General features: G+C 42.4%; 1 protein-coding gene across 1 annotated transcript in view; it reads left to right on the plus strand.

Moving 5' to 3' along the window:
* SLC9A2 (solute carrier family 9 member A2) overlaps positions 1-26874 on the plus strand; it is a 98461-nt gene that overhangs the window by 13824 nt on the left and 57763 nt on the right. The window contains exon 2 of the mRNA XM_035001858.1: positions 22211-22674. Within this exon, the coding sequence (XP_034857749.1) occupies positions 22211-22674 (464 nt within the window). The remainder of the gene's footprint in view (positions 1-22210; positions 22675-26874) is intronic.

Genomic DNA, 26874 nt, shown 5'->3' on the forward strand with positions numbered 1-26874 from the left:
ATGGCTCTGGGGTGGGGGCCTTGGGTCTTTTGGTTTTATCCACCTCTGTGGAGCTGAGGAGGCCCACAGTTAAAACTAATGATGTCTACATTCTCAGCACTCTTTTATATTTTCAGCTGTTTCACATCTTTAGCCTCTTTGGATGCTCACAAGAGCCTTCATTTGGTTTTGTTTTACTGCGGACATTCATCATTCATCCACATGCTTACATTCTAAGCTCGGTTGGTGAGTGCTAAGGGTTTTGCTAGAGCGATTTGGTTAATAAGATAGCTAATTTATGTATTTAATGACTTTACTCCCTCTGCACATAGTTGTGCAGTGATTTTTTTTTTTTTTGTCTTTTTCTTTTCATTTGGCCTTCGTGTCTCAATTTTGTGGGGTTTTAAAATTTTTTTAAAGGTTTCATTTTTATTTGAAAAAGAGCACAAGCAGAGAGGCAGAGGGAGGGAGAATCTGAAGCAGACTGTGCGCTGAGTGCAGAGCCCAATGTGGGGCTCGATCTCATGACGCTGAGATCGCGACCTGAGCCAAAACCGAGTCGGATGCTTAACCGACTGCGCCGCTCAGGCGCCCCTGAGGCGCCCCTCAGGCGTCCCTCAAGTGTCCCTCAATTTTGTGTTTTGAGGCCACTGAAACCAGGGGAGTTACTGCTATTCCTGAATCTCTGAACAAACGTGTAATCTGCAGGACTCCAGTCTTTCATTTTTCCACTAAATATGTTAGTAGTATTGATCATTATTTTAATAAAATGTAAAGATTATGACGACGGTGGGACCATAGAATTCTTAAGATTCGTACATCTTCAGAATTGGAATCCCTTTGGTCTTTGCAACAGTAAACAAATGGAAAGACACATGGATGTGCAGAGTCCACTGAGTTGGTAATCAGAAGCTGGAAAGGAGGCAAAATGAACGAAAATATGATGATTCTGGTAAGTTTAGAAAATAGTATAATTTACCAAATAGGGTAGTTTCTTAATTTAGCTCTAGCCACCCGTGTGCACATAGCTCCCATCCGTGTAAATAACTGGGGACTGCAGCTAAGTGTTAGCAACCACTTAATTGAAAAATGAAATTAGGTAGCAATTACTGGCTATTGTGGGTTCCTCTTCTATACTTTGATCTCTTTATTTTAAGCAACTGGTAAATTTGTTTGGAAGGCAGGCTCTCAGAGGAATAAAAACCAAACAGAACATGAAACTCCAACACAAGGTGGTTGAGTGGGTGGGGTAGTCTCCCTGGATAAGCGTGTACAACTTAATGATTGGGGGCAAACAACAAAACCAAAATTGGCATAAATCGTTTACTAATACATGGGGTGAAAGAATAACAAGTCTGGGGATTTAACATTAGCCTGGGGTGATAGAAAAAAAAAATTGCTTTCAACTGTTGACCTGCATGGAAAGTTTTGACTCTCAGTTAGAGTATACCAGAGTCCTCATACCCTCCCCGGATCCTGGATCCTGGTGCCGCCTCCCTGTGCCTCTTCTTGATCTGCAGAGGGTCTATGCAGAAACAGTCCACAGAGCCTAACTACTCCCTGGATTCTGTCATTCCCCCTAAATATTGCCTACACCCGGAGAAGTTTTTACCCTCAGAACGATCTTTTTCAATCTAACCTTTCCTTGGCCGATCCCCTTCATCAAAGGGTGTTACTAAAATGGAAAAAGAAAAAAAAAAAAAAAGAAACGGGTGTGGGCCAAGAGCCACAAGGGGGTGAAGCTTGGTAAAGTTAAAGGTGTTTGGAATCTGAGGCTGTCGAATCTACTTCCGAGCCGTAAAGTCTCAACCTGCAGTCCTGACAGATTCAGAACAAGTTCTGTGACGACTCTATGTATACTTCACGAGAAACCTGAGTCGAGGACTTTTCTAGAGAAGAATTCTTGGCGTGTCCAAGGGCTGCTCTCATCATTTTAACAGCCTGGATCTTGTTTCCCACCTGGCAACATTAGAAATTCCCCTGGCATCTGTGGGTTACTTTACTTGGCGCGGGGAGGCACGTATTTCACACCCAGATGTAAAATATGCGAAAATACTTGGGACACCATCCAGCATCATTGTTATCTCCTGGTGCAGGGTTGCAGCCTCGGTGGGCAATGAGGGTGCACCCGGACTGGTTCGTTTCTGGGCTGTGTGGATGGTGTGGTATGTCTCTTCTATCTTGGTGGCAAGGTGCTTGTGGAACATTTTGCAAAACTCCTAGGACACCATCGGAGCATGTCGATTGCAAGAACTGACCATCTTTGGAATTCCTTCCCCTGGCCTATCCCACCTGTAGCTTCAAAAAGGAGACTGTGATGTGTTACGAGGAAGTAATCTAAGATGGTCTACTCCAGCAGGAAGTAACCAAGATGGTAAAGTACGTAAGTGGTTTTGATCCTCTGAAAGCCAGTTAGTGGTAAGCTAGCTAATATAAAATTGAAAGCCATGAACAGCTCTAAATAAAAAGCGAGGGGCGCCTGGGTGGCTCAGTGGTTAAGCGTCTGCCTTCGGCTCAGGTCATGATCTCAGGGTCCTGGGATCGAGCCCCACATCGGGCTCCCTGCTCCGCGGGAAGCCTGCTTCTCCCTCTCCCGCTCCCCCTGCTTGTGTTCCCTCTCTCTCTGTCTCTCTCTCTGTCAAATAAATAAAATCTTTAAAAAATATAAATAAATAAAAAGCGAGAAATATTATTTACAGAAAAGCACAGTGTTTATTATTTGTTCTTTCTTCACTGGCTTTTCTCACTCTCCAAGCATAATTTCTTCTTTAATCTTGGAAAGGAAGAAATTGATGTGCTTTTTACAAGATCATTATGCAAAGTAATTGTGGTATGTATACTTTGTGTAGATGCTGATTAGCCAGCCTCTTGCATGACAGTCTCTTTTAAAATTCCTGGAAAAATCGTGAGCTTTTTTGTCCCAGAAGTAGCCATTGGGCAGCCTGGGCCTGCGATTGTCCCTTCACCGGAATCGCTTTTATAGAGAGAAACTGGAGGACTATAGATTCTCTGTAAGGCCCAAGCTGGGGAGCTGCATCAGGGGAGGTTTTCATTTTGCTGTGTGCATCCTATGCTCACCACTGTGGCTCAGCCTCTTTCACAGCCAGGACAACTTCTTTAGTCACTGGCTTGCCCCATGTTGATTTGGGCAGTGAAGCCCAGAGGGACTCTGGGCCTTTTTGCTCACCCTCCAGGCTCCTGAGAGCTGAGGGATTCAGGGCCAGGAGCATCTTCCCAGGCCAGCCCCTTCCTGCTCAGGGCATAGCGCCTCCCCAACCTCTCCCCACGTGGAGCCAAAACATTATCATTTGAAGGCATAGCTTGCATTCTTTCAATTTGTGACTTCCCTTGAAATCCAGAGAGATAATAGTCTTCTATTATTCCCCCATCAGATTTCTGAGAACAGCACCTTCAGTTGCATCTGCCTTTGGCCCCAGTATATATATGTCTTTGTGGGACATGAAATTCTCAGTCAGCATTGGATACAGTGTCTTCCACGAAGCAGGGCAAGCCAGGAGTTATGGATGACTCTTGTGGGTGTGTCTGCGTGTGTTACACAGGCCTCCATATGCGCGCACACACACAACTTTTAAGTCGCTCATGAGCAATCACAGGGTTGCTAGTTCAAAACTGAATGTGAAATTTCTGCTCAGGGATGTGTGCATGGTCTACTCAGCAAAAATACTTTTCTGGCCTAGTGGTTATAGGCCAAGTCTTTCGGCCCGACTTCTTATAGAAAGGAAGCTATAATACTGAAAATTGATCTTATCTTGCCAATGGCCCAGGAATGCAAATGATGAGTCTGAGATTAAAGAAAGGGCTTACTGCAGGTGGTAGTGAGGCAAGGGCATGAGTCCAGTCCTGGGGCCGGCCCTGGCGCGGGGGTCAGATTAGGATTCAGCTATCTTCAATGGAGAGGAAAGTCCGAGGCCTGCAGGCCACTCCAGTTCTCTCAGCTTGCGGAAGCGAATGTCACCAGCTCTCAGTGTGCTGGTCAGGACCCGTCAGGGAGCTCGCCCCATTGACAGAAACCAGCTTTGGGGCCCAGTAAGAACAGGGAGGTACCCCTGAGGAGCTGAGCCCTACTCACTTGCTTAAGAGATGGGAAGCCCGTCCCGTAAGCCGTGGAATCTCAGTGCTAAGTTGTGTTCTCATTGCTCCAGTTCAGATTTGAAGTCAGAAGTCAAAAAAGAACAAGTGAAGAGAAAGAGAATGGACGGTTTCCCACTCTCATCTCCACTGCAGTCTTAGGAGCCTCTGAAGGTCGGCTTTTGGACTTGCAGTCCAGACAGGCGGCCGACAGGGTGGCCTAGTGGTGGGCATGCATGCCCTGGGAGATGGGTGGAGGAGGGCGCCAGCAGTGGGGGTTCCTGCGGGCGCACCGGAGAGCCAGCACTTGCCCTAATGAGACGAAGCCCCTGCTCAGCTCCAGCCAATTGCCACCTTGCTCAAATTGGGGGACAGAAGGCCCAGTCTGCTGATTTTTCAAGATAAACTAAACAGGGGATTTTATGTGTGCAGACTCTCAATGTCCAGAGGTTAGCTCAAGATTCAAAAAACACCAGATGAGCAAAACAAAGTAGGCCTGTAGGCCACGGCGGCCCATAGCCTGCCGGTTTGTAACCTCCGGCCTGGACTTTTTCCTGTTATGTGAAGTTTTGCTTCCAGGATTCCTAGCTGCTGATATTTATTTAAGGGAGCTGACTTACGCACTCAGGATCAGTTGGAATTTATGAGGTTAATAATAGTCCAAACGAATACCATCCTCAGAATGTGATTATGTCACAAAAAGAGAAGTAAGTAATAGTGGGGACATCCTCTTGCCATTGATAAAAACGGGGAGGCCATCCTGGAATCTCCAAGAAAAGGCATTCTGTTTTACACCTTGAATAAGAAGCATGGGCACAGGAAGCAGTGCTGGGACGAAGATCAGGCCTCAGGCACATGCCTCTCACGTTGCCTCTGACGGTTGGTTAGTTAAGTCACACAGCAGCTTCATTATCTACGAAAGATAAACTCTGCGGATAAATCAGATGTTATTCTGAAAATTGTTAAACAATGAAGAGTTACTTCCCTTCACTAAATTGTGTTTTGTCAATTTCAATAAGAATATCTGTTCTTAGGGTTTCAGTAGATGATCAGGTCCCATACAAGAGGCGCTCTCCTTTAAAAATGTGTCTGTGAATATTTTAACAGTTTTAAAGATAATAAAAACAAGTAAGGTTCTTGGGCTGTTGTTCACTGAGCATCATTTAGAATAAACCGGTAGGAGTATTGCCATAATAAACATACGTGCTCTGGTAGGAGATTGGGATATCACGTTAGCATGTTATACCTTGCTCAGCCATGTCCATTCTTTGATATTTTGCTACGAGCATTTTTGTAGAAATTAGTTATTTGACCCTTTGCATTGCAGAACATTCTGATTTTTTTTTTGCTTTTTATTTTTGGACAGCCCATGCTTTGTACAGTTTGAGGTTTTTGGTCATTTCACCATAAACAACATTTTGCCACCTGTCTAATTGGCCGTAAGGCAATTTTGCCATAAAAGAGAAAATCACGAAAAATAACAAGGACATTCATCAAAGAGGACATAATGAAACATGAAAAAATTAATAAAAGTGACGTAAGGATATTTGCCATAAAAGCTAAAGCTGTGAAAAATAAAACAGGGACATTTTAAAAGGACATAATTAAACACGAAAAAATTAATGATAAAATTGATTGTTAATGTCTTCCTTCATTTAGATAGAGAGGTGTCAATTTTCCAAATATTAGGATGCACATTTGTAACTGAGTTTTGTATTGCACTGTGAAAGGCTTCTACATTGCTGTTCATTCTTGACATACAGTCACATGTCCATTCATACACGTTCCAGAGTTCTATGGGAAATGTACAAGACATAGGAATGCTGTAACACATTTTAACTGATCTTTGTTACCATTGTAACTGATAGGTTGTTTTCTAGTATAGCATGCAATACAGCTTTATACTGTCTTATTTCACACTTCCAGTATTTATCCAGTAAGTTTTCCAGTAAATAATTTTCTATCGAGTCGATACATACTAGACATCGTCTACTATTTAAGACCACCGTGTCTACTCATCACTGTATAGAACATGATAAGCTCTAGCCAAGAGTTAGATAATGTATAAATGGGAACTTTGTCAATGGAGCAGCGAAACCAAAGTGTCAATCAGTTCTTCCATCTTTCAGAGCAGAATTGCCTTATGGTCAATTAGTTAGCGATGAAAATGTTTGCAAGTGAAAATGCTTGTGGCCAAGATGTCCGCAGTGAAAATACCAGACCCACGTTTTACATCCCCTCTCTGAGAGTTGCCTTTCAAAGGCCTGGTTCAGAGGCTGTGGGTCAGCTGATGAGTTAGTTATTTTGGGATATGTGCATGGTGGCAGCGCCTATCAGCAGAGATCAGTTTCATCTACATCTTTTCATACTTGTTTGCTTAGCAGTGTTTATGCAGCTATATCAATATTTCTTTTTGCTGTGCCATCATCATTTTATAAGAACGAGTAGGAAAGTGAGAAACAAACACGAAGATTTGTTTTCTACTGTGGGAAAAGATACATAACGTAAAATTTACCACATTCACCCTAACAAGTACAATTCGGTGGCACTAAGTACATTCACAGGGTTGTGCAGTCATCACCCCTGTCTGTCTCCAGAACTCCTCCATCTTCCCAAACAGAAACTCTGCCCATGAAACAGTAAGTCCCTGTCCTCCGTCCTCCCAGCCCCTGGGAACCTGTGTTCTTTCTGTCTCTATGAATGTGACGTATCTAGGTACTTCATGTAAGTGGAATCAAACAGTAATTGTTCTTCTGTGTTTGGTGGAAGTGAAGATTTTAAGCATAGCTCTTACAACATAAGCAAAACTGAGGTGAAGGTAGAAATCACCTTGAATGATGAAAGCATAAACCTTTAGGGTAATCAGATAGAAACGAGTTGTCTGGGCATTCTGTGGTAAATAAAATAACAAAACTGCAGGTTAAAGAAGACGAGAGGAAAGTTGGAACTAAGAATGTGAGCGAAGACTGTGATAAAAGGCGAGGCCCACGATCTTTGCTTTCAGGGGCTTGAACCCCAGCGAGAGCATGCACAGGCGGTGGCCACATGCCTATCCATGGGCATGGAGAAAAACCCCTAAAGGAGAATAGCCAGAGCAAAGGGAAGGTAAAGAGCTTCTCTCCCTATTGCCATTTTTGTCCATCTGCTACAAACTATGAGCCACTGGGAGTGCAGAATTGGGTAAACCTTGCCACCACCCTGGGGACGTGTTCTAGTGGGTGAGACAGACCCTCAGGTGGATCTGGGAACTCTAGTGCAGTAAAAAGTCTGCTAAAGGCATCAGCATGGTGTGACTGAAGACAGAGAGCCACATGAGGCACTCACTGTCCTCTCAAAACATTTTGTTCATGTCTTCGATGGAGAGCATACCTTTTTCTTCCTATCGTTGCCCGTATTGGGTGGTACAACTTCCCAATACCTGGAGGTAAGTCCGAACTGTGGATGGCAAGGCCTAGGACACATTACTCTTACCCTCTCTCAGATTTCTTGCAGCGCCTCCTAGGGGCCACACTTGGTGCCCACCCTAATGAGTTTTGCACACATTGTTTCCCTCTGCTTGGAAGCCCGTCCCACACCTCTTGGCTTTGACAACGTCTACCCCTCATTTCCTTAAGGAGCTCCTCTCCGGTGAGACAGACAAGGTTAGAGACTTTGCTGAGGTTCCACTGTGACTTACATTTCCCTTTCTATAACAAGCATGGCATTTGTAATGACTTCTTTGACATCCTTTGTCCCTGTGGATGGTGAACTCCTTGGAGACAGAGCCATTATGTGAGTACTTGGAAATGCTTGTGGGTCAATAAATGAAAGAATAGGTGATCATGTAAGTTATTTATCAGGTTTTAGGAAGGATGAATATTTTCTTTGCAATGGTTTTTCCATAATAGACATGATTTCCACCTAATGATTGACAGGCTGTTCAGGCATTTTTCAAACAAAGGTGTCTCGAGTACCAACTTGGGGTTTTAAAAGCAAGCAGGCCACTTTTCAGCCATCTGGGCACTTTTTTTTTTTTGCATGGTAGTTACAACTTGGCATTTGGAATCAGGATTTTGTAGATGATCTTTATCAAGTTGAGAAAGTTCCTTCAATTAGTAATTTGCAGAGGGTCTGTATGATGAACGGATGTTGAATTTTTGCTAAACACGCTTTCCGCATCAATCACATAATTCTTCCTTTTTAGTCTCTTGATAAGATGGGTTACATTGATTGGTTTTTCAACATTGAGCCCCATTGGCATTCCCTGAGATAAACCTTACTTGGTCACAACGTATAAATCTTTTCATATATTGCTGAATTTTTGGCTAAGGATTTTTACATTTATACTATAATCCTGCACCCAGCCCCAGGGTCACCAAGCAATTCTTGGACACCAGCTAGGTGCCCTACAACTCAGTTCTGACACCATCCACCAGGAGGTAGTGTCAGATCCCACAAGTTAAGGGTTCAGTCCTGCAAGACTGCCCTCTTATCAAACAAAGGTTTTAGGGGCTCTGTACCAGGAAAGGCGTTGGAAGAACAAATACGTGTTTCTTATTATAAATTACCATGTCACCATACTAATAAAGGATATTGGTCTGTTGCTTTATTTTTTGTACTCTTTGTTTAATTTTGGTATCAGGGTAATACGAGCTTCATGAAATCAACTGGGAAATGTTCCCATCGCTTCTGTTTTTTGGAAGAGATTACGTAGAATTGGTATGATTTTGTAGAATTCACTAGTAAAACCATCTAGGCCTAAAGATTTGGTTTTTTAGGAGTTTTAAATTACAAGTTCAGCTTTTTTAAAAAAAGATTTTATTTATTTATTTGACAGAGAAAGAGAGAGAGAGGGGAGAGAGCAAGCCCAAGCAGGGGGGACTGCAGGGAGGGGAGAAGCAGGCTCCCCACCAAGCAAGGAGCCCGATGTGGGACTCAATCCCAGGACTCTGGGATCATGACCTCAGCCGAAGGCAGCTGTTTAACCGACTGAGCCACCCAGGCACCCCATGGTTTTTTTTTATGCTAGTTACAGCACTGTTTAAATTATCTCCTTCATGTTGGGTGAATTGTGGCTATTTGTATTTTTCGAGGAATCAGTCCATTTCATTGAAGATGTCAAATGTGTGTGTAAAGTTGTTCATTGTATTCCCATATCATCCTTTTGATGTCGACAGGGTCTGTAGTGACTGGTTTCTTTCACTTAGCACAATGTTTTCAAGGTTTATCTATGTTGTAGCATGTATCAATAGGTCGTACCATTTTATGGCCAAATAATATTCCATTTTTTGCCATATTTTGTTTATCCATTCATCAGTTGATGGGCATTTGGGTTGTTTTCACCTTTTGGTTACTATGAATAATGCTGCTATGACATTCCTGTACAAGTTTTTATGTGGACAAATTTTTGTTTCTTTTGTGTATATACTTGAGAATGAAATTTCTAGGCCAAAGAAGTCTGTGTTTAACTTTTTGAGGGACTGCCAGACTGTTTTCCAATGTGGCTGTACAATTTATGTTCCTAACAGCAGTGTAGGAGGGCTCCTATTTTTCCACATCCTCATAAACTTTTGTGATTACCTTCCTTTTTGATTATAGCCATTCTAGTGTGTGTGAAGACCCATAGGTTATTTAGAAGTGTGTTGAGTCCCCAAGTTGAGATTTTCCTGTTTTTTTTTTTTTTAATATGTTACTGCTTTCTAGTTTGACTCCATTGTGATGTGAGAATATATTCTGTATGATTTTAGTTCTTTTAAAAAGTTTATTGAAGTTTGTTTTTGTGGCCCAGGATATATTCTATGTTGATATATGTTCTGTGGATTCTTAAATGTGGATTCTGCTGTTTGTGGTTGGGAGTCCTCTATAGAATTGATGGTCTAGTTATTCTATCAGTTATTGAGAGTGGGGTATTGAAGTTTTTATAATTCTGTATTTGTCTATTTCTTTTAATTCTATCACTTTTTGTTTCATGTATTTTGTAGTTCCGCTGTTTGGTATGTATGCATTTAGGCTTGCCATGTCTTGGTAAATTGACCCTTTTATCATTATGTAATGGCCTTTCTTGTCTCTGGTAATTTTATTTGCACTGAAGCTTACGTTATCGAGTATTATTATAGCTACTCCTACTTTCATTTGATTAATATTTAACGATATAATGTTCTCTATTATTTTATTTTCAACCCAGCCTATATGCCTGTATTTGAAGTAAGCTTTTTTAGGCAGCATATATGTTGGGTGATACTTTTTAATCTATTCTACTAACAGCTGTCTTTAATTGATATATTTGGACCATTTTTTAAAATTTTGTGTAATTATTGATATGTTTGTGTTTAAATCTGTGACTTTATTTTTGTTCCCTGTTTTTCATTTCTCTGTTTTCTTGCCTTCCTATGGGTCATTTGAACAGTTTTTTAGAACTCCACTTTTATCTATAATGTTCTGGGGAGTACCTCTTTGTATAGCCTCTTTAGTGGTTCCTCTAGGAATTATGTTATAAATATATATTTATATATAAAATATAACTAATAGTTTACTGGTATAGTCATTTACCAGTTTGAGTGAAGTATAGACCTTACCTCCTGTTACATCTTTTTATTTTCCCCAACTTGTCATATAGTTGGCTTAAACATTTTCTCTATATACATTGAAAACCACATCAAGTGGTATTCCAATTTTGGCTTCAGTGGTCAAACTTAATTTAGAAAATTCAAGAGGAGGGGCACCTGGATGGCTCAGTTGTTAAGTGTCTGCCTTTGGCTCAGGTCATAATCCCAGGGTCCTGGGATTGAGCCCCGTATCGGGCTCCCTGCTCTGCGGGGAGCCTGCTTCTCCCTCTCCCACTCCCCATGCTTGTGTTCCCTCTCTTGCTGTGTCTCTCTCTGTCAGATAAAATCTTAAAAAAAAAAAAAGAAAGAAAAAGAAAATTCAAGAGAAGAAGGAAAATGCATAGAATTTGCTCATATTTTTGTTCTTTCTGTTTTTCTTTCTTCTTGGTGTTCTAAGATTCCATTGTTTTCTTTTTGAGAATTTCTTTTAGCTATTATTTTACGGCAGGTTTGCTGGCAAAAAATTTTCTTAGTTTTCCTTCCTTGATTTTCCGTTTATTCCTAAAGGGTATTTTCACTGGATATACAATTCTGGGCTGGCAGTTCTTCTTCTCCTTTTTTTTTTTTTTTTTCCTGCACATGAATAACGTTGTGTTACTTCCTTACAGTCTCCATGGCTCCTGACAAGAAATCTGATGTTGTTCTATTTTCCCTCCTGTAGAGAAAGGTGTTCTTTCTCTTTGGCTATCATGATTTTTTTCTTTTTTTGTTTTTTCAGAAGTTTGACTGTGGGTTGTCTTGCTATAGGTTTCTTTGGATTACTCATATTTGGGGCTTACTCATCTTCTTGATTCTGTAGGTTTATGTCTTTTGCCAAATTTGGGGAGTTTTTTGCCCTTATTTCTTTGAGTACTTTTGTAGCCCACCCTTCTTTCTTTTCCATTCCTGGGACTCTGATGACAGGAATTTTAGATCTTCTGCTTTAGATCCATAGGTTCTCTCAGGCTTTAGGTCTGTTTTCTCCATGTTGTTTGATAATTTCTATCATTCTCTCTTAAGGTTGACTAATTCCTTCCTATTTACTGCATTCTGCTATTGAGCCTACAAGATTAAATTTTTTATTTCAATCATATATTTTTCAGTTCTAAAATTTCCATAAAGTTCTTCTTTGTATCTTCTATTTCTTTGCTCAGGCTTTCTGTTTTTTTTTTCCATTTGTTTCAAGTGTGTTTGTAATTGTTCATGAAACATTTTTATCATGGCCGTATTCACATTTTTTTGTCAGGTAAATCTAACATCTCAGTCATCGTAATAGTGGTATCTATTAATTTTCTTTCTTTTTTTTTTTTTTCCCATTCAGTTTGACATCTTCTTGATTCCTGGTACAATGAGTTATTTTTTATTGGAACACGAACCTCTGGGTATTAGTTATGAGACTCGGGATATTATTTATACCTTCTGTTTTAGATGACTTCTTATGACACTAAGTGGGAGAGGGAGATTCCATATTGTTATTGCCAGTTGGGGGTAGATTTTCAGGTTCCTCACTTTGCTTTTATTGACTACCTGAGGGGGGGATGGCTCTTCATGACCATATGGGGGCTGGAGATTCTGTATTCTTATTAGATCTCTCCTGATACCTATTTGGCTGAGAGAGGGGTTAGGAGTACCTCCTTGCTGTTCCTCTGGTGGCCTCCCCTGACACTAAAGTGGAGTGGTGGTTTCATTTCTGGTGGGTGGAAATGCAGGTCCTGACTCCACTAGGCCTCCTTTGACTGGCCTCGGTGAAGAGCATGTGGGATGCCTATTACTGCAGGTGGTGGAAGTCCAGGTTCTCCACGTAGTCTTTACTGGCATCATGGAAGAGAGTTACCGTTCAGTGTGAAGAAAGTCCTGCCTCCCTGCTTTTTCTTTTCTGACACTGCCCCCATAGGGAGGTTGGGGTTTTCTTTATAGTCTAGTAAGCATAGAATCTAGATTCCCCGCTCAGATTTTCCTGACACTGGGGCCACATTTTTTTGTTTTGTTTTTGTTTTTTGGGGTTTTTTTTTTGGTGTTTGGAAGGAGTAGAGCAGCTTATTACCTCAAAGTTTTCTCTTTGTCTATGCTGATTCTTTCCCGGTCCAGAGTATAGACAGAGCAGGCTTTTGTTGGGACTTTTGTTGTCTGTGATCATTGGCATTTCCAGCCTGATGGCTTCTTCAAGTCTGGGATGTGAGAGGCAAGAAGAAAACCCAAGAAACTCACAGCTGTGTTGTTCTTCAGATCTCAAGGTCCCTAGCTGGTTTTCCTTCTTGGGCCACTTTCAGAACTTTCTTGTGCTTATTTGTATATAATGTCTAGGGATTTTAGGTATTTTTACTTAGTGGGAGGAGTAGAGGAAAATGCATATTCCACCTTTCCAGAAGCAGAAGTTGGTTCTTTTTCTTCAATCTTCATTTTCTTACCTTCCCCCCCCCCCACCATCTTTAAAGGGTGAATAATTCAGGCATACCTACCTAAGTTCCGTCTTAATAGTCTTTACTTTTGGGTCACTGTAATATATCAACTGGTCTGTAGGAGAGATGATTGCAGCATAGGATCTCCTTGTGTGTTTTATAGATTCTTCTTTCTTTTCTCTAATGCTATATTGACACATACAGAATTTTCCAAAACTCCTGGATTCGTCTTTGACTCATCTGTCTGAGAGCAAAAACATTGGTGAAAAACAACCAGTGTTTTTCTCTCTGCACTTATAGAACACTTTTGGCCACCAGATGTGTGGGTTTTTCCACACCAAGCAGCTCTCCAGTTCTCTGAGGACACCAACTGGGTGTGCTATAATTCAATTCCGTTTTGACATTATCTACCTGGAGTTAGTGTCAGAGCCCACTGGCGAAAGGCCCAGTCTCATAAGACTGTTCCCATTACAGATGCCAATTGTAAGTCCCTGTACTTCTTACTGACCAGCTATAAATTGAGGTTCCCATGGTGCCCTCCTTGGGTTCAGTCATTTGCCAGAACTGCTCACAGAACTTAGGGGATAAAGGATGCAGATGAATAGCCAGGCAAAGAGATATAAAGCAAGATCTGGAAGGGTCTCCAGTGCAGGAACTTTTGTCCCTGTGGAGTTGCATTGTACCACCCTCCCGTCAGGTAGATTTGTTCATCAGTCCTTAAGCTCTCTGAACACCATAGTTGAGGGATTTCTATGGAGCCTTTATCACTAGGCCTGATCAATTATTAACTCTATTTCCAGCTCCTTTCCCCTCCCCAGAGGGTGAGGGAATGAAGCTGAAAGTTATGAGCTTCTCCTCATGGCTTGGTCTTCCTGGTGACCAGTCCTCATCCTGAAACTATACAGGAACTCACTCTGAGTTGCCTCATTAGAACCAAAGACACTTTTTTTTTTTTTAAGATTTTATTTATTTATTTGACAGAGAGAGACACAGCAAGAGAGGGAACACAAGCAGGGGGAGTGGGAGAAGGAGAAGCAGGCTCCCCGCTGAGCAGGGAGCCTGATGCGGGGCTGAATCCCAGAACCCTGGGATCATGACCTGAGCCTAAGGCAGACGCTTAACGACTGAGGCACCCAGGCACCCAAAAACCAAAGACACTTCTATCACCCGGGAAATTCCAAGGAATTTAAGAGTTCTGTGTCAAGAACTGGGGTCAAAGCCCAAATATTAGAATAAAGGATGCTCCTAGACCTTCTATCACTTAGGAAATTACAAAGGTTTTAGGAGCTTGGAATGTAAGGGCCAGGAGATTAGGGATGAAGACCAAAATATATGTATTTTTATTGTACCAGAGAATCACACTCACATCCCTCATCCAGACCAGCAACACGTTCTGTTGGAGCAAGTGTCAAAATACATTTTGCATGTGACTTCCTCTCATACACACCCCCACTTTAGTGAAAACCATCATCTCCTTCCTGGATTATTGACACACTGGTGTTCCTGCCTCCATTCTTCAGTAGCAGCTAGAATGACCCTGTAAAATGGTGAATCTGATCATGACATTCCTCTGCTCAAAAGCTTCCAGTGGGGGTGCCTGGGTGGCTCAATTGGTTAAGTGGCTGCCTTCGGCTCAGGTCATGGTCGCAGAGTCCTGGGATCGAGCCCCACGTTGGGCTCCCTGCTCAGTGGAGAGCCTGCTTCTCCCTCTCCCTCTGCCTGCCTCTCTGCCTACTTGTGCTCTCTCTCTGTCTGTCAAATAAATAAATAAAATCTTAAAAGAAAAAAAAAGCTTCCAGTGGCTCCCGTTGCACTCAAAAAAAAAAAAAAAAAAAAAGTATCTAAAGTCTTTCCCGTGGCGCTGTGTGCTATACCCTTTTGCTGCCTTCCCACTTCATTTCTTACCATGTTCTCTTTACTTCCCGTGCTCCAGCCACGGTGGCTTCCTTGATCAGGGTACTCCCAACTCAGGGCCCTTGTTCTTCCACCATGTTTCACATACTCTGTCCATACAGGGTTTTGTGCAGATGTCACCCATCAGAGAGGCTTTCTTTGACCAGACTGGTATCCAATATCACCTCGTCCTGTCACTTTGGATGCCCTCACCCTTCTTTGTCTTCCTTTGTAGGGATCATCACTACTTGCCGCTATGAATTTACTGGTTGATTTCTTCATTTCCTGTTTCCCTCCATTAAACTGCTGCCTTCCAGCGCAGGGGCTTTCTTTCATTCACTGCTGCATTCCTAGCGCCTGATACGGTACCCAGCACATAGTAGAGTCCCAGTAAGGGTATATTGAATGAGAAATACCATTGGATGACATTGATCTTTGTACTGCTTCTGGATTTTCCCTGTCATATACAATGTTGCAATATAGCATTTTCTTGTTACCTATCAGTGTTCTTTATCATTACTACATAGTTGTACTGAGTGGCTCTCCTCTCAGACTTCCCTTTCTAAGATTATGCATAGATTCCCTTTGGAGTTTGGACTCTTCTTAAACTTTTTCATCACATGTTTGCATCAACATCTTATTTATTTTCACTGATGGTTAATCACGTCCACCTGGTGTAAAACGCTAATCAGGCAGCTCTCATCCCCTCGTTTCCAAATTCTAGTCTCTAGTCTCTTGGGCAGGGCTTGTCCCCGTTCACTCCGTGTGTGGAAGACAAGGATGGTTCTGAGACACCCTCAATGGCTCCCCCTTGCCCACAGAACAGAGGCAGGTCTTCAAAGACTGGCACGCCAGACCTTCTGCGGTGGGGCCGCTCCCTGTTTGATTGGCTCATCTCTTCCTTGCTGTACACACTTTGTAGCCAGGTCACCTGTGTCGCCCCACCCTCATGGCGCCCAGCCTTTTCCCCGTTCCTCCCTTGTGCCTTATCCCCGTGAAACCGAAATATCCACAGCCAGTTCTCTTAATGCCACCTCCAATTCCTTCCTGAACCTCCTTATCTGTAATTTCCTTGCCTTCCCTGCTCCTCTAGTACTTACTACATCTCTTCTTTCCTGTCTTGTATGATAATGACTTGTGTTCGTGTCTGATCTTCTGTACCAAATACAAGCTGAAGATACAGCCCATTCAAGATCTAATACCAGGTCCCTCAGAGCCTTGTGCTGGGAAAGGGACTCAGTAGTCTGATGAACAGTTTAACACTTTGTTCCTTTTCAGAATTCTTCATGGACAGACTGTACTTACTGTGTTTCTCTTTTCTTCGCAAGCAGTCATGTCATTTGGAAAAATCAAATACCACCTAAGTTCTGCTTTGGAATAAGTCCAACAGATTTTTAATGTTTCATTTATATTTTCATTTTTTCCCAATTATTTTATTATTATAAGTCCTTTGCAACCTCATAAGGGGAGCGTTTTTTAAAATCTCTACAGAAAGACTGCAGATTCAGTTCCAGACCACTGCAATAAAGCGAATATTGCAGTAAAGCAAGTCAAATGAATTTTTTGATTTCCCAGTGCTTATAAAAGCTATGTTCATAACACACTGTAGTCTACTACTAAATGTTCAATAGCATTATGTGTAAAATAATAATATATATACCTTAATTAAAAATACTTTATTGCTAAAAAATGCTAACCATCATCTGAGCTTTGAGCAAGTTATAATCACTGATCACAGATCACCATAACAAATACAATAATACAGAAGTTTGAAATATTGGGAGAATTACCAAAATGTGATATAGAGACATGAAGTGAGCAAATGCTGTTGTTAAAATGGTGCCAGTTGACTTGCTCAAGGACACAGAGCTGCCACAAACCTTCAATTTATAAAAAAAATGCAGTATCTGCAAAGCACAATAAAACAAAGTGCAGTAAGACAAGGTTTGGCTCCATATTCATAGTTGCACTATTTTTTAGTGGGGGGAAATTAAATGTATGTTTCAGCCCCAGCATGTGACTAAATGTAAGAATGTGTTAGTGAGTTACTGACATAAATCAGTTAATTCTTTTTTATTTATTGAATTCCATTCTGCTTATTTTATGTATTTATTTCCATATTTTTATTTATTTACTCAACTTGATTCTATTTATTTTTATTTTATTTATTTATTTTTAAAAGATTTTATTTATTTAAGAGAGAGAGCAGGGGGAGCAGCAGAGGCAGAGGGAGAAGCAGACTCCCCGCTGAACAGGGAGCCCCACAGGAGGCTCGATCCCAGGACCCTGGGATCACGACCTGAGCTGAAGGCAGATGCTTAACTGACTGAGCCATCCAGGTGCCCCTCTACTTATTTTTAGGATTGAATTTTTTTCACTCACTCTTTGTCTACTTAGCATTATCATGCAATAATAGCAGCTTGTTGATGTATCAGATCAAAATGTTGTTTCTCGCTGTTTCCTGTTTCTCATTATCTGTTGCTTATTGCAATTCTGTTTTTTTAAAAGTGTGTATTTGGTTGCTATGTGAATTGGGATACATGCACCCAGCATTTTTACCTTTGAATGAACTTGCTTATTTCTCTTAATACTTAAAAGCAAATTTAATATACTCTGTAAATATTTACCTTTTTTCCCCCAGCCAAATAAGCGTGGCTCATTTCAGACTATTCTTTATGTTAAATCCAGTATTTCCCAGAGTTGTTTCAAGAAGGAGAAGCCTGGGAAGCTAATTCTGAGTCCGGCTGTCTCTGCTGATTTTGTTTCGCAGGGTACTTTTGCCTACTCAACACAAACTTGGAAAATATTGGTGGGGCTGATAAGTGTCCTTATTTTTTCTTTAAGCTCTCATAAAGTACGGAACATTAATTGAATAGCTTGTGTTCATCTGCACCTGGAGGTTGTGCTTTCTCTCCGGAGGGCTTTGTCCCTGCTCACCTCTGCCGGTTTCCCCTTTCCCTCCTTGCTGTGTCTCTTAACTGTATATAATTTTTGAAACTTATTTTGGATGGTTTTTTGTTATAGTTGGTGATTCAGATTTTTACATTGTTGCTCTTTTGTGGATCCTGCTATCTGGAAGCTTCCTGTCTTCTCTTCCCAGCATTTGACAAACAGATTATTTTAAGTATAATGAGAAAATAGAATGAATCAATAGCTTTGTACTCAGCTATATGTAGATCTTTAGCTTTTAAGCTCAGTTCGTTTCAACACTTCTATGCAAAGAGAGATTAAAATAGACTCAGTCTAAGAGAGGGTTGTTTTAACAGTGTGTTTTGTATGAGACCCTAATCCTGTTCCCCTTCTCACTAAGTGAATTTCTATAGCAATTAAAAATAAAATAAACTTTAAAGTATCCATCCTTGCAGACGTTTATGTGCTAGTAATAAAAAGTGAGTGACACAAGTACTAAATTCTACTAAGTAGAATTTAGCAGGAAATACAAAGATCAAACTAAAACAGGGGGAAGTAAACCACTGCCTAGGGGTCAAGCATGCCTCCCTGCCCCCAGTTTTGTATGGCCTGTGGGTCAAGAATGGCAGTTATATTTTTAAACTGTTAAACAAAATCAAAAGAAGAATGATATTCTGTGACAAATAAACTAGTAGGAAATTCTCATTTCCATGTCCACAAATAAAGTTTCATAAGAACACAGCCACTCGGGTGCCTGGGTGGCTCAGTGTTAAGCAACTGCCTTCGGCTCAGGTCATGATCCCGGAGTCCTGGGATGGAGCCCCACATTGGGCTCCCGGCTCCTTGGGGAGCCTGCTTCTCTCTCTCCCTCTGCCCCTCCCCCTGCTTGTGCGCTCTCTCTCTCTCTCTCTCTGTGTGTCAAATAAATAAAATCTTAAAAAAAAAAAAAAAAACAGCCCCTCGTACACTTAGGTATTATCTCTGGCTCCTTTTGTGCTATGACAGCAGAGTAAAGTATGGCCTGCGAACTGGAAATATTTACTATCTGGCCCTTGATAGAAAAAAGTTAGCTGACCCCTGGACTGAGCAGTTAATTGTACTTGCGGTAGCTCACGTTCAGCCTTGTAAAAACCATCAAAAACTTCATTTTGTTTTTCCTGATAACTGATCTATTTCTCCATAACATTTTGATGAGATAACGACTCTGGAGAACCAGTTCTGTCTATTCAAGTTCATTTACCCTCCAAGGAATAGTTGGGGGGGGGGCAGCCATAAGTGAATGCACATTTGCAAATGTTGATTCACTTGTTTTATTCTGTGAACGATGAAATTTAAGAAGACTTTTGTTTTGATTAATTATTTTGCTACTACATTTGACTCCTGTCATTTGTAAAACCATACACACTGACACACCAAACCTTCCATGCCCGCAGAGAGCATGTTAGAAGATTCGGTGTCTCTACTTTATGGTCATCAAAAAAGCACAGAACTGAGATCTCGGGTGACTACCCTTCATTGAATCCCTCCTTGCTCCTGGAACAACTGGGCAGATCCATTAACTACCATCCAGTTTCAAGCAAAGGTCACTCGGGCCAATTTGGAGTGACTGAAGCATTCATAAAAGAAAGGAGAAGAGTGTTTTCAAAATGTAAACATAGGATCTTTTTAAACAACAGTTGTTGGTTTGTTGCTGTTCTTTCCTGATATTTGCTGCTCATTTATATGTTACTGTTTCCTACTAGTGTATATGTTGCGAAATATCCCATCAGGGGCCAGATGTCCCCCCACCTCCTGTCCCAGTGGCCCTTCTGTCTCAGGCCATCCTGGATATCTGTTGCTGCCTTTCTCTGGGCTCTGCTTGGTGCTGTTCTGCTCTCCCCATTCCTGGTCAGGTTCCGTCACCGTGCTGGACTGTGGCAGGCGTCATCCTGTGAGATGCACAGACGCAGCGTCTGTTTCTGCCTTTCTCCCTTTGACCGTGTTTCCCACCCTCCGTCCTTGGGAATAAGGACCTCCTTGCAGCCCAATGACAGGAGATGGTACCCCACGCGAGAGCCCTGGGTACATGGGGCCGGATGGCAGGGAAAGGAAAGTGAGAGGCCAGCAGAGAAGTGGGAGCTGCCGGGGAGAGGCCTTGCTCACTCTCCAGTCTGTCTGCAGAGGAGCCTGTCCCTTGCTTCTGTGCGTTTTTTTCAGAACCGTTTTCTCTTGTGTCTTCATGTGGGAGAGGGTGGAGGAAACCACAACTGGGGGGCATTCGTGACGTCACAGGCACAGTGGTACCTCCTTATGGTTACAGCCCTTGATGTGGCGGGTGCGTGTGTCCCCATTTTGCAAGTGAGCAAACCGGGCCCGGGCCTGGTGGTAGCCTCTCCACAGTTGTGAGCAGCGTGGGGGGTACTGGATCCGAGGTCGGGGGCAGTCATCATATAGCGGCCAGCAAGGCCCACGGCACACATGGCGCCTTCACGTTGGGTCTTCATGCCCTGCCTTCCAGAAAGGAGCTGATTTCACTTGGACTCGAGGGGGCTGTTATGGGCAGGCACATCCTTATCACCCAGGGAATGCTGCATGGCGAAGCAGGGCTCAGTGGGAGAAGAGGTTCCAAAGACAGGGTTCTCAGGGGACTTTCTTCAATGTCTCTGTTCAGTAGAGGTCAGCAGGGCAGAGGTCATGGGTAAAGAGCGGCTGAACCAGCTGAATACATTTATTCCCCAACAATGATTGGAGCCCTCTATAATATGAGTAAGAACATGATCAGTGAGGGTGGGATGACTTGAATCCCAGTATAAAGGTGTTCACTTTATTATCTAGAAATTCTCGAAATCGCTTCAAATTATTATGATTACTTTTTTGTTGTTTTTCACAAGCTATGCCATGCCGTGTCTTTAGTACAGTGTGTAGACCTTTAAGGGTTGACTTTTTAAACTTGCTGTGATGCTACGTTTCTAAGACTCATTCTGGCATTTTAATACTGTGTTCCTGTAATTCAGATAACTTGCGTATGCTGCTTTAACTCTAAAATGTCTGAGGTTCCTGCAGGATGGCTCGCCGTTGCCTTGTAAATAAGGGCCGTCCTCACTTAAGCCCTGTCAGCTGACCTTCCTGTGTGACGTTGCTCCTCATGTTACCGCATGTGCTGGAACGACCCACAGTCCTCTCCTCTTCCCCTGCTGCCGGCCTCCCCCTAACATTGTCGTTGCATTAAAGCCCCACTGGGGTCCACCATGCATTAGGAGATGGGTATTTTCCTCCATTGCTTCACTTCCTAGGAGGCTCTTCATGCCTTCTCTGTGTATTTAACGTCTGTCCTTTCAGGAAGCCCTGCCAGATGCTGCCTTCTCCATGATGTCCTTCCTGATTTCCTCCTTTTCCACTCCCCTAGAGCTTGTCTGGGACCTCATCACACAGTGTCCTATGTTAGAGTAGGTCATAAACACATCAGTTCCTTTGCCTTGATTAGAAACTCTGAGACTGGAGATCATGGTGGTTTATATCCCTTAAGTAGTAATTACCTGAAGTGCCTTTGAAGGATTGATTTGGTTGTTTCTGAAGGAGCAGACCTCTGAAAAATTAAACATACTTAGCATTCCAAGTGAAATAGTCTGAAATTTAAAAAAAAAATTTAAAAGACTTATTTATTTGAGAGAGAGAGAGAGAAAGCAAGCACATGCAATGGGAGGGGAGCAGAGGTGGGGGAGAGAGAATCTCAGGCAGACTCCCCACTGATTGCAGATCCCGACGCGGGGCCCAGTCTCACGACCCTGAGATCATGACCCTAGCCAAAATCAAGAGTCGGAAGCTTAACCCACTGAGCCACCCAGGCACCCCTGAAATTAAAAATATTAAATAAGTTGCAAACTCTTATCAAGCCTGGAGGGGACAGTGGTAGCCTGAAAGCTGGTGTGTGATCCTGCCACCTCGACAAGACCCTGTATCTCTTTGAGCCTCAGTCTCCACTTAAATCAAAGAACTTAAAAAGGTGAAAATAACTTCCCTGCCTCCTCCTAAAGTTTTTATGAGGATGAAATGAGACGTCACCTTTGAAAATGTGTTGGAAATCACAAAACTGCCTCAAATGTAAAATCGCATGGTCTTATTTGAGAAAACTTCATTAGAATCTAGACAACAGCTGTGCTGTGTAAGTATGATGTACCTGTATCATTCAGCTTCTGATGTAAAGTTGCATTTGTGCCTGCCCGTGCTTCGTGAATAGTTTTAAGGTCATCTGACTTTTACGTCATTCTCTGTAGCCAATTATGCTGACCCGGGAGGTTTTGAAATAGAATCTGTCGGTTCCAGCAAAGAGAACCAGTTTATCTTCGCCCTAATTCTTGCACACCCCAAATGCTTTGTCTTTATGTTTTTCCTTCACAGGCTTCCATCTGTATCACAAGTTGCCCACAATAGTGCCTGAGAGCTGCCTCCTTATAATGGTTGGCCTGCTGCTAGGAGGGATTATTTTTGGGGTCGATGAAAAGTCCCCCCCCGCAATGAAGACTGATGTGTTTTTCTTATATCTCCTCCCACCCATCGTGCTCGACGCAGGCTATTTCATGCCTACTCGCCCATTCTTTGAGAACTTTGGCACCATTTTCTGGTATGCTGTGGTAGGGACCCTTTGGAATTCCATTGGCATTGGGGTGTCTTTGTATGGTATCTGCCAAATTGAAGCCTTTGGCCTGAGTGACATCACTCTGCTCCAGAATCTGCTCTTTGGCAGCTTGATCTCAGCTGTGGACCCAGTGGCTGTGCTCGCCGTCTTCGAGAACATTCACGTCAACGAGCAGCTCTACATCCTGGTCTTTGGAGAGTCCCTGCTGAATGATGCAGTGACAGTGGTGAGTAACTCGTTCACGCTGCATCACTCCAACACCACCGGCCACCCTCAGTCTGCATCAGCTTTCTGACAGTGACAGCTGAGGGGAGAACCTGCAGGCGCCACACGCACCTGGACAGTCACTCAGCCCTGCTCTCAGACGGGCCCCTCACTTGGTTTAATGCTCTGTCATTGCGGTCTTGAAATGCTTTGTGAAATTTTTTTATTGATTATTTTTTATTGATTATTATACAACGGGCCCCTCATTTTCGTGTTGCACGAGGTTGCACAGACTGTGTAGCTGGTCCCTGCTTGCAAGGTCCTGCTGGTACCAGAGGAGGATAAAAGTGATTGTGACCTTTCCTATCTCTGAGGCTTTCTCAGTTGGCATTTTCAAAAGTGATGGTCTTTGATCAGAATTAAAGGACTTCAGGTCCTTTGGAATTCTCCATGCGATATGATGCTGTCAGGAGTGAACATGTATAACAGGAGCGAAGTGACAGCACCCACCAAGTGCCATTCTGTGTCTGGGGAGGGTTTATTAATTATTTTCTGATTTTAAGCCAGTTTTTCATTACACTCTCATTTTCTGTTCTACTCAGCTAGCTTATTTCTGGTCCCCACGATTTTCCCTTAAGTGGGTATTTATGCAGAAAATGCTCATTTATTTTTGACTCTCACTAATTAACACATAATTAGAGTCAGAGGCTGTTGTGATCTTCATGTTCGTGGAATTTACCTCCGTCCCACTTTCTGAGCTCAGGCAAAGTACAGAGCAGTGAGGAGGAAGCGTCTCCCCCACCCACGGGCCTACAAAATGCTCTTCCCCCGGTGAAAGACACTCCAGTGACCCTGTTTGGGGAAACCGGTGAGCGAGCCTCAGTGATGCTGTTTTATTATGTTAGCCACCATTCCGCGGAGGTGATGGTGAGAGTTGTTCAACGGAGCCATTAACCTCTTGTGAATGCCTACCTTGTGCTTGGGTCTTTGTGCAACCTATGTAGTAATTATTTTTCCCATTTGGTAGGTAAGAAAGTTGAGGCAGAGAAAAATTAAGTGTTTTTAAGTAACTTAACTAATTTGTATTACCCCCTTCATTAGTTCCTCTCATTAAAATATTATTCCGGATTCACTTAAAAGTCAGCATAGAAACCAGCATCACTCCTTATTAGCTTATGAACGGAATAAAATATCATCTTGAAGGATGTCCCTTAGCTCCATGTGGACGTTATTAGGTAGAAAGTAATTTATTGATAAGGAAATCCCATGTTTTAGAATAGCCGCTAAGATAGCTGTTTTGAGGCAGCTAAGGTTCCTCACTCAGGTAACAAAATACACTTCATTTATTCCATTATGCATTAACAGTGATTAGTCATTAACTTAACCAATATTAAATTTTCACTGGGAAAGTACCATAGCAGTGAAGACATTTTATAATTTATTCTAATTTCCAGAGGCTTCAGGGTTTTCATTGTGACTTATGTTTGCTGTATACATGTTACCCTTGTTGAGGTAGATCACGGACATTTTCATGAGGATTTCTTGGATCCCCTTCATGTATAAGAAACTTTATAAAGAAATAATAACCCCATGCTGCACTCCTTCTAGGGCAGTCTAGCAAAGCCAGCTCAGTTTTAGAGTGCTCTGCCCTGCCTTTACACTGCTCTCTCGTCTCTTAAATTTCTCAGTCAGACACCTCAGTGTCCATTCTTTGAGCTTGTCAATAATCAGATCTGAGGAAACAGTCTGGCTAAACCACCATTCAAACTGTGTGAAGGCCCCAGGCTTTCCAGGGGCGTATCGGTGCTTCCTGTCAAGAGGCCCCAAGCTGTCAAATATGATTTTATGGACAGAGAGGGAGGCCTGATCCAAAGAGGGCAGTGGGCCAGATTGAGGGCGCCACTCCAATACAGGAAGGAGGGCAAGGACAGAGAAAGGACATGGCTGCTCTTTGGATGTGGAATCCCTTGTTACAAGGCCAAAGCTTGTAAGTCAGAATGACAGTAACGGCTTCCAGTGAATGAGCCTTTCTCAGTTTAGATACCCTGGGCTCAAAGCCTGTGGAGCCTTAAAGCCACACCCATAAGAGAGCAAGGCTATCTGCTTTTACCTACCTAAAGCTGAAGAATAAACCAGCAGGTATTATATTCCTTGAATTGGCTGAATAGTGGACTGAACGGATCTGGTGTTAGGAAGAATTAGAACATTGTAAAAATGATCATTTGCCTCCTTGTGAGGTACCCTCAGAGTACAGAGGTTGAGATGTTTTGTGAAAGATTCTTTGACGTCTAGTCTTATCTCTAGGAGAGGTTTAAGGAACTCACGGGGTAAGGGAAGGCATGAAAAGTATGGACCCTGCTGCCTACAGTGAAAATGATGAGTCACTAGGAGTTGCAACTAGAAGGGTGAAGATTAAACAGAAAAGATTCATGTTAAAAATGTAGTCTGGAGGATGAGTAAAATTATAGGCCCATGCAATTACTTCCATCCCCAAATCATGGGAGATTCAATATTGAGGTAGCAGAGTGAAGGGGAGAAAATCTACCATAAAAATGTCTAAGTGCAAAGAGAAATTGATAATATATAAATCGCCGTCCCAACTGTGCCTGTGTCCAAGGTTACAGTAGATTGGAATCAACTGCAGAAAGGACAGCTGAAGGAACAAAGGTCAGATTTTTAAATGGGATTTTTGTGCTTTCCCTTAGTGTAAATATTAGGCAAAAATTGCTCAGGTTCTCAGTTATCAGATCAGTCCTGCCACTCCACGGTAGTCCAGGATCAAATGGCTTATGTTCGTATGGTAATTTCCAACATCATTTCTAGAACATGTTAATAATGCAACCATTGAATAATCTAATACATTTTCCAAGAACACTTAAAAGAATTTCCTCAATCTGTCATAATGAGGCTTGGTTATGGAACCAGGCTCGGGCTGGGCTTTATGGTCCAGGCATTATGTGCTGTGCACTGGAATTTAACTTCAGGAAGTTGGAAGGTAAACAGTAACCACTTGGTACTCTTTTTTGCTCTTGCAAATTGCATAATATATTTTAAATTCCTTAAGCAAGAATGATTGTTTCTTGTATTTCATATAAAAAAAAAAGTGACCCCAAAACTAATTTTTTCTGGAACAGCTATTCTGATAAAAAATTCTATATTGTTTGCATCTTTGTGTTACATGATTTCACTGAGTTCTTGCACCTTTTAAATCAAAGGTCCAAATAGATAATTTCTAATTCTTATAACACATAAGTATTTTAGGGGTCTCCTACCCTACCACCTGAGCTCACTGGGTGCTTGTATAAGTATTTTAAAAATCACAATAATGAGTAGAATGATTTGAAAGTGCTTTTCCTTTCCCCTTCCCTCAATGGCCAAATTAGCCCACTACAAAATATAGGCAGTGCTGGTATTTTGGTCTTTGAAAAATGCAGTTGACAAGTTGAGGTCAACTTTACACAGACCAACTGGAGACATAATTGTAGCCAACATACATAGTACATATGCACATGTACATGCATATATAAATTATAACTCCAGAAGCACTTTCCGACATAGATTCCCTTGCGATACCATTAAAGCATTTAACGGGAATGAACTAACTATGGGTTATAGCCAGCGGTAACTAAAAGAATTTTATCTTGTGCTGATCACTGGGTATCAGGTTCAGTGTAAAGCAGGTGGGAGGGTGTGGAAAGCCTTCTGGTTGTCAAGGCAACGTCTCTACCTAAGACATTGCCCTGTAACATTGACTTGGCCTCCGAGGCAGTAGGATGGTCGAACTGGAGCTTCTTCCCCGTGTGCTGGAAGTACAGTGCCTGTGACTCAAGCATTGTTCTCTGCAAAACCCAAAGAGCTATTGAAACCAGCATGTCTCTTTGATCGGTTTGATGGATTGAGTTGCCAGGAAAATGCCTCTGGAAAATCTATGACTGTGTGTCAGTTGTTCCTCAGGGACACGGGCCTGAGCCTCCTTTGGAGGCCTCATAAAAGTGCTCAGTGGGGTGGGAATGGGAGAGCCGAGGGAGGAGGAGGAGGAGGAGGAGATGTGGGTCCTGTGCATGAGCACTCTCTAATTTTGCTGGGGCAATGGGGTAGGCACCCAGGAGGCGGCGTCCACGAGGGAGATGGCCTGTCCCCGAAGCCTGACTGGTCTGGGAGATCATCTTTGTTGCGGGAGGGCAGAGGTGAAGGTGATTTGCGGGGGCTGTAGGAGTTCAAG

This window comes from Mirounga leonina, unplaced genomic scaffold, assembly GCF_011800145.1.
Source record: "Mirounga leonina isolate KUSES-001 unplaced genomic scaffold, KU_Mleo_1.0 Mir_125, whole genome shotgun sequence".
Lineage (NCBI taxonomy): Eukaryota > Metazoa > Chordata > Mammalia > Carnivora > Phocidae > Mirounga > Mirounga leonina.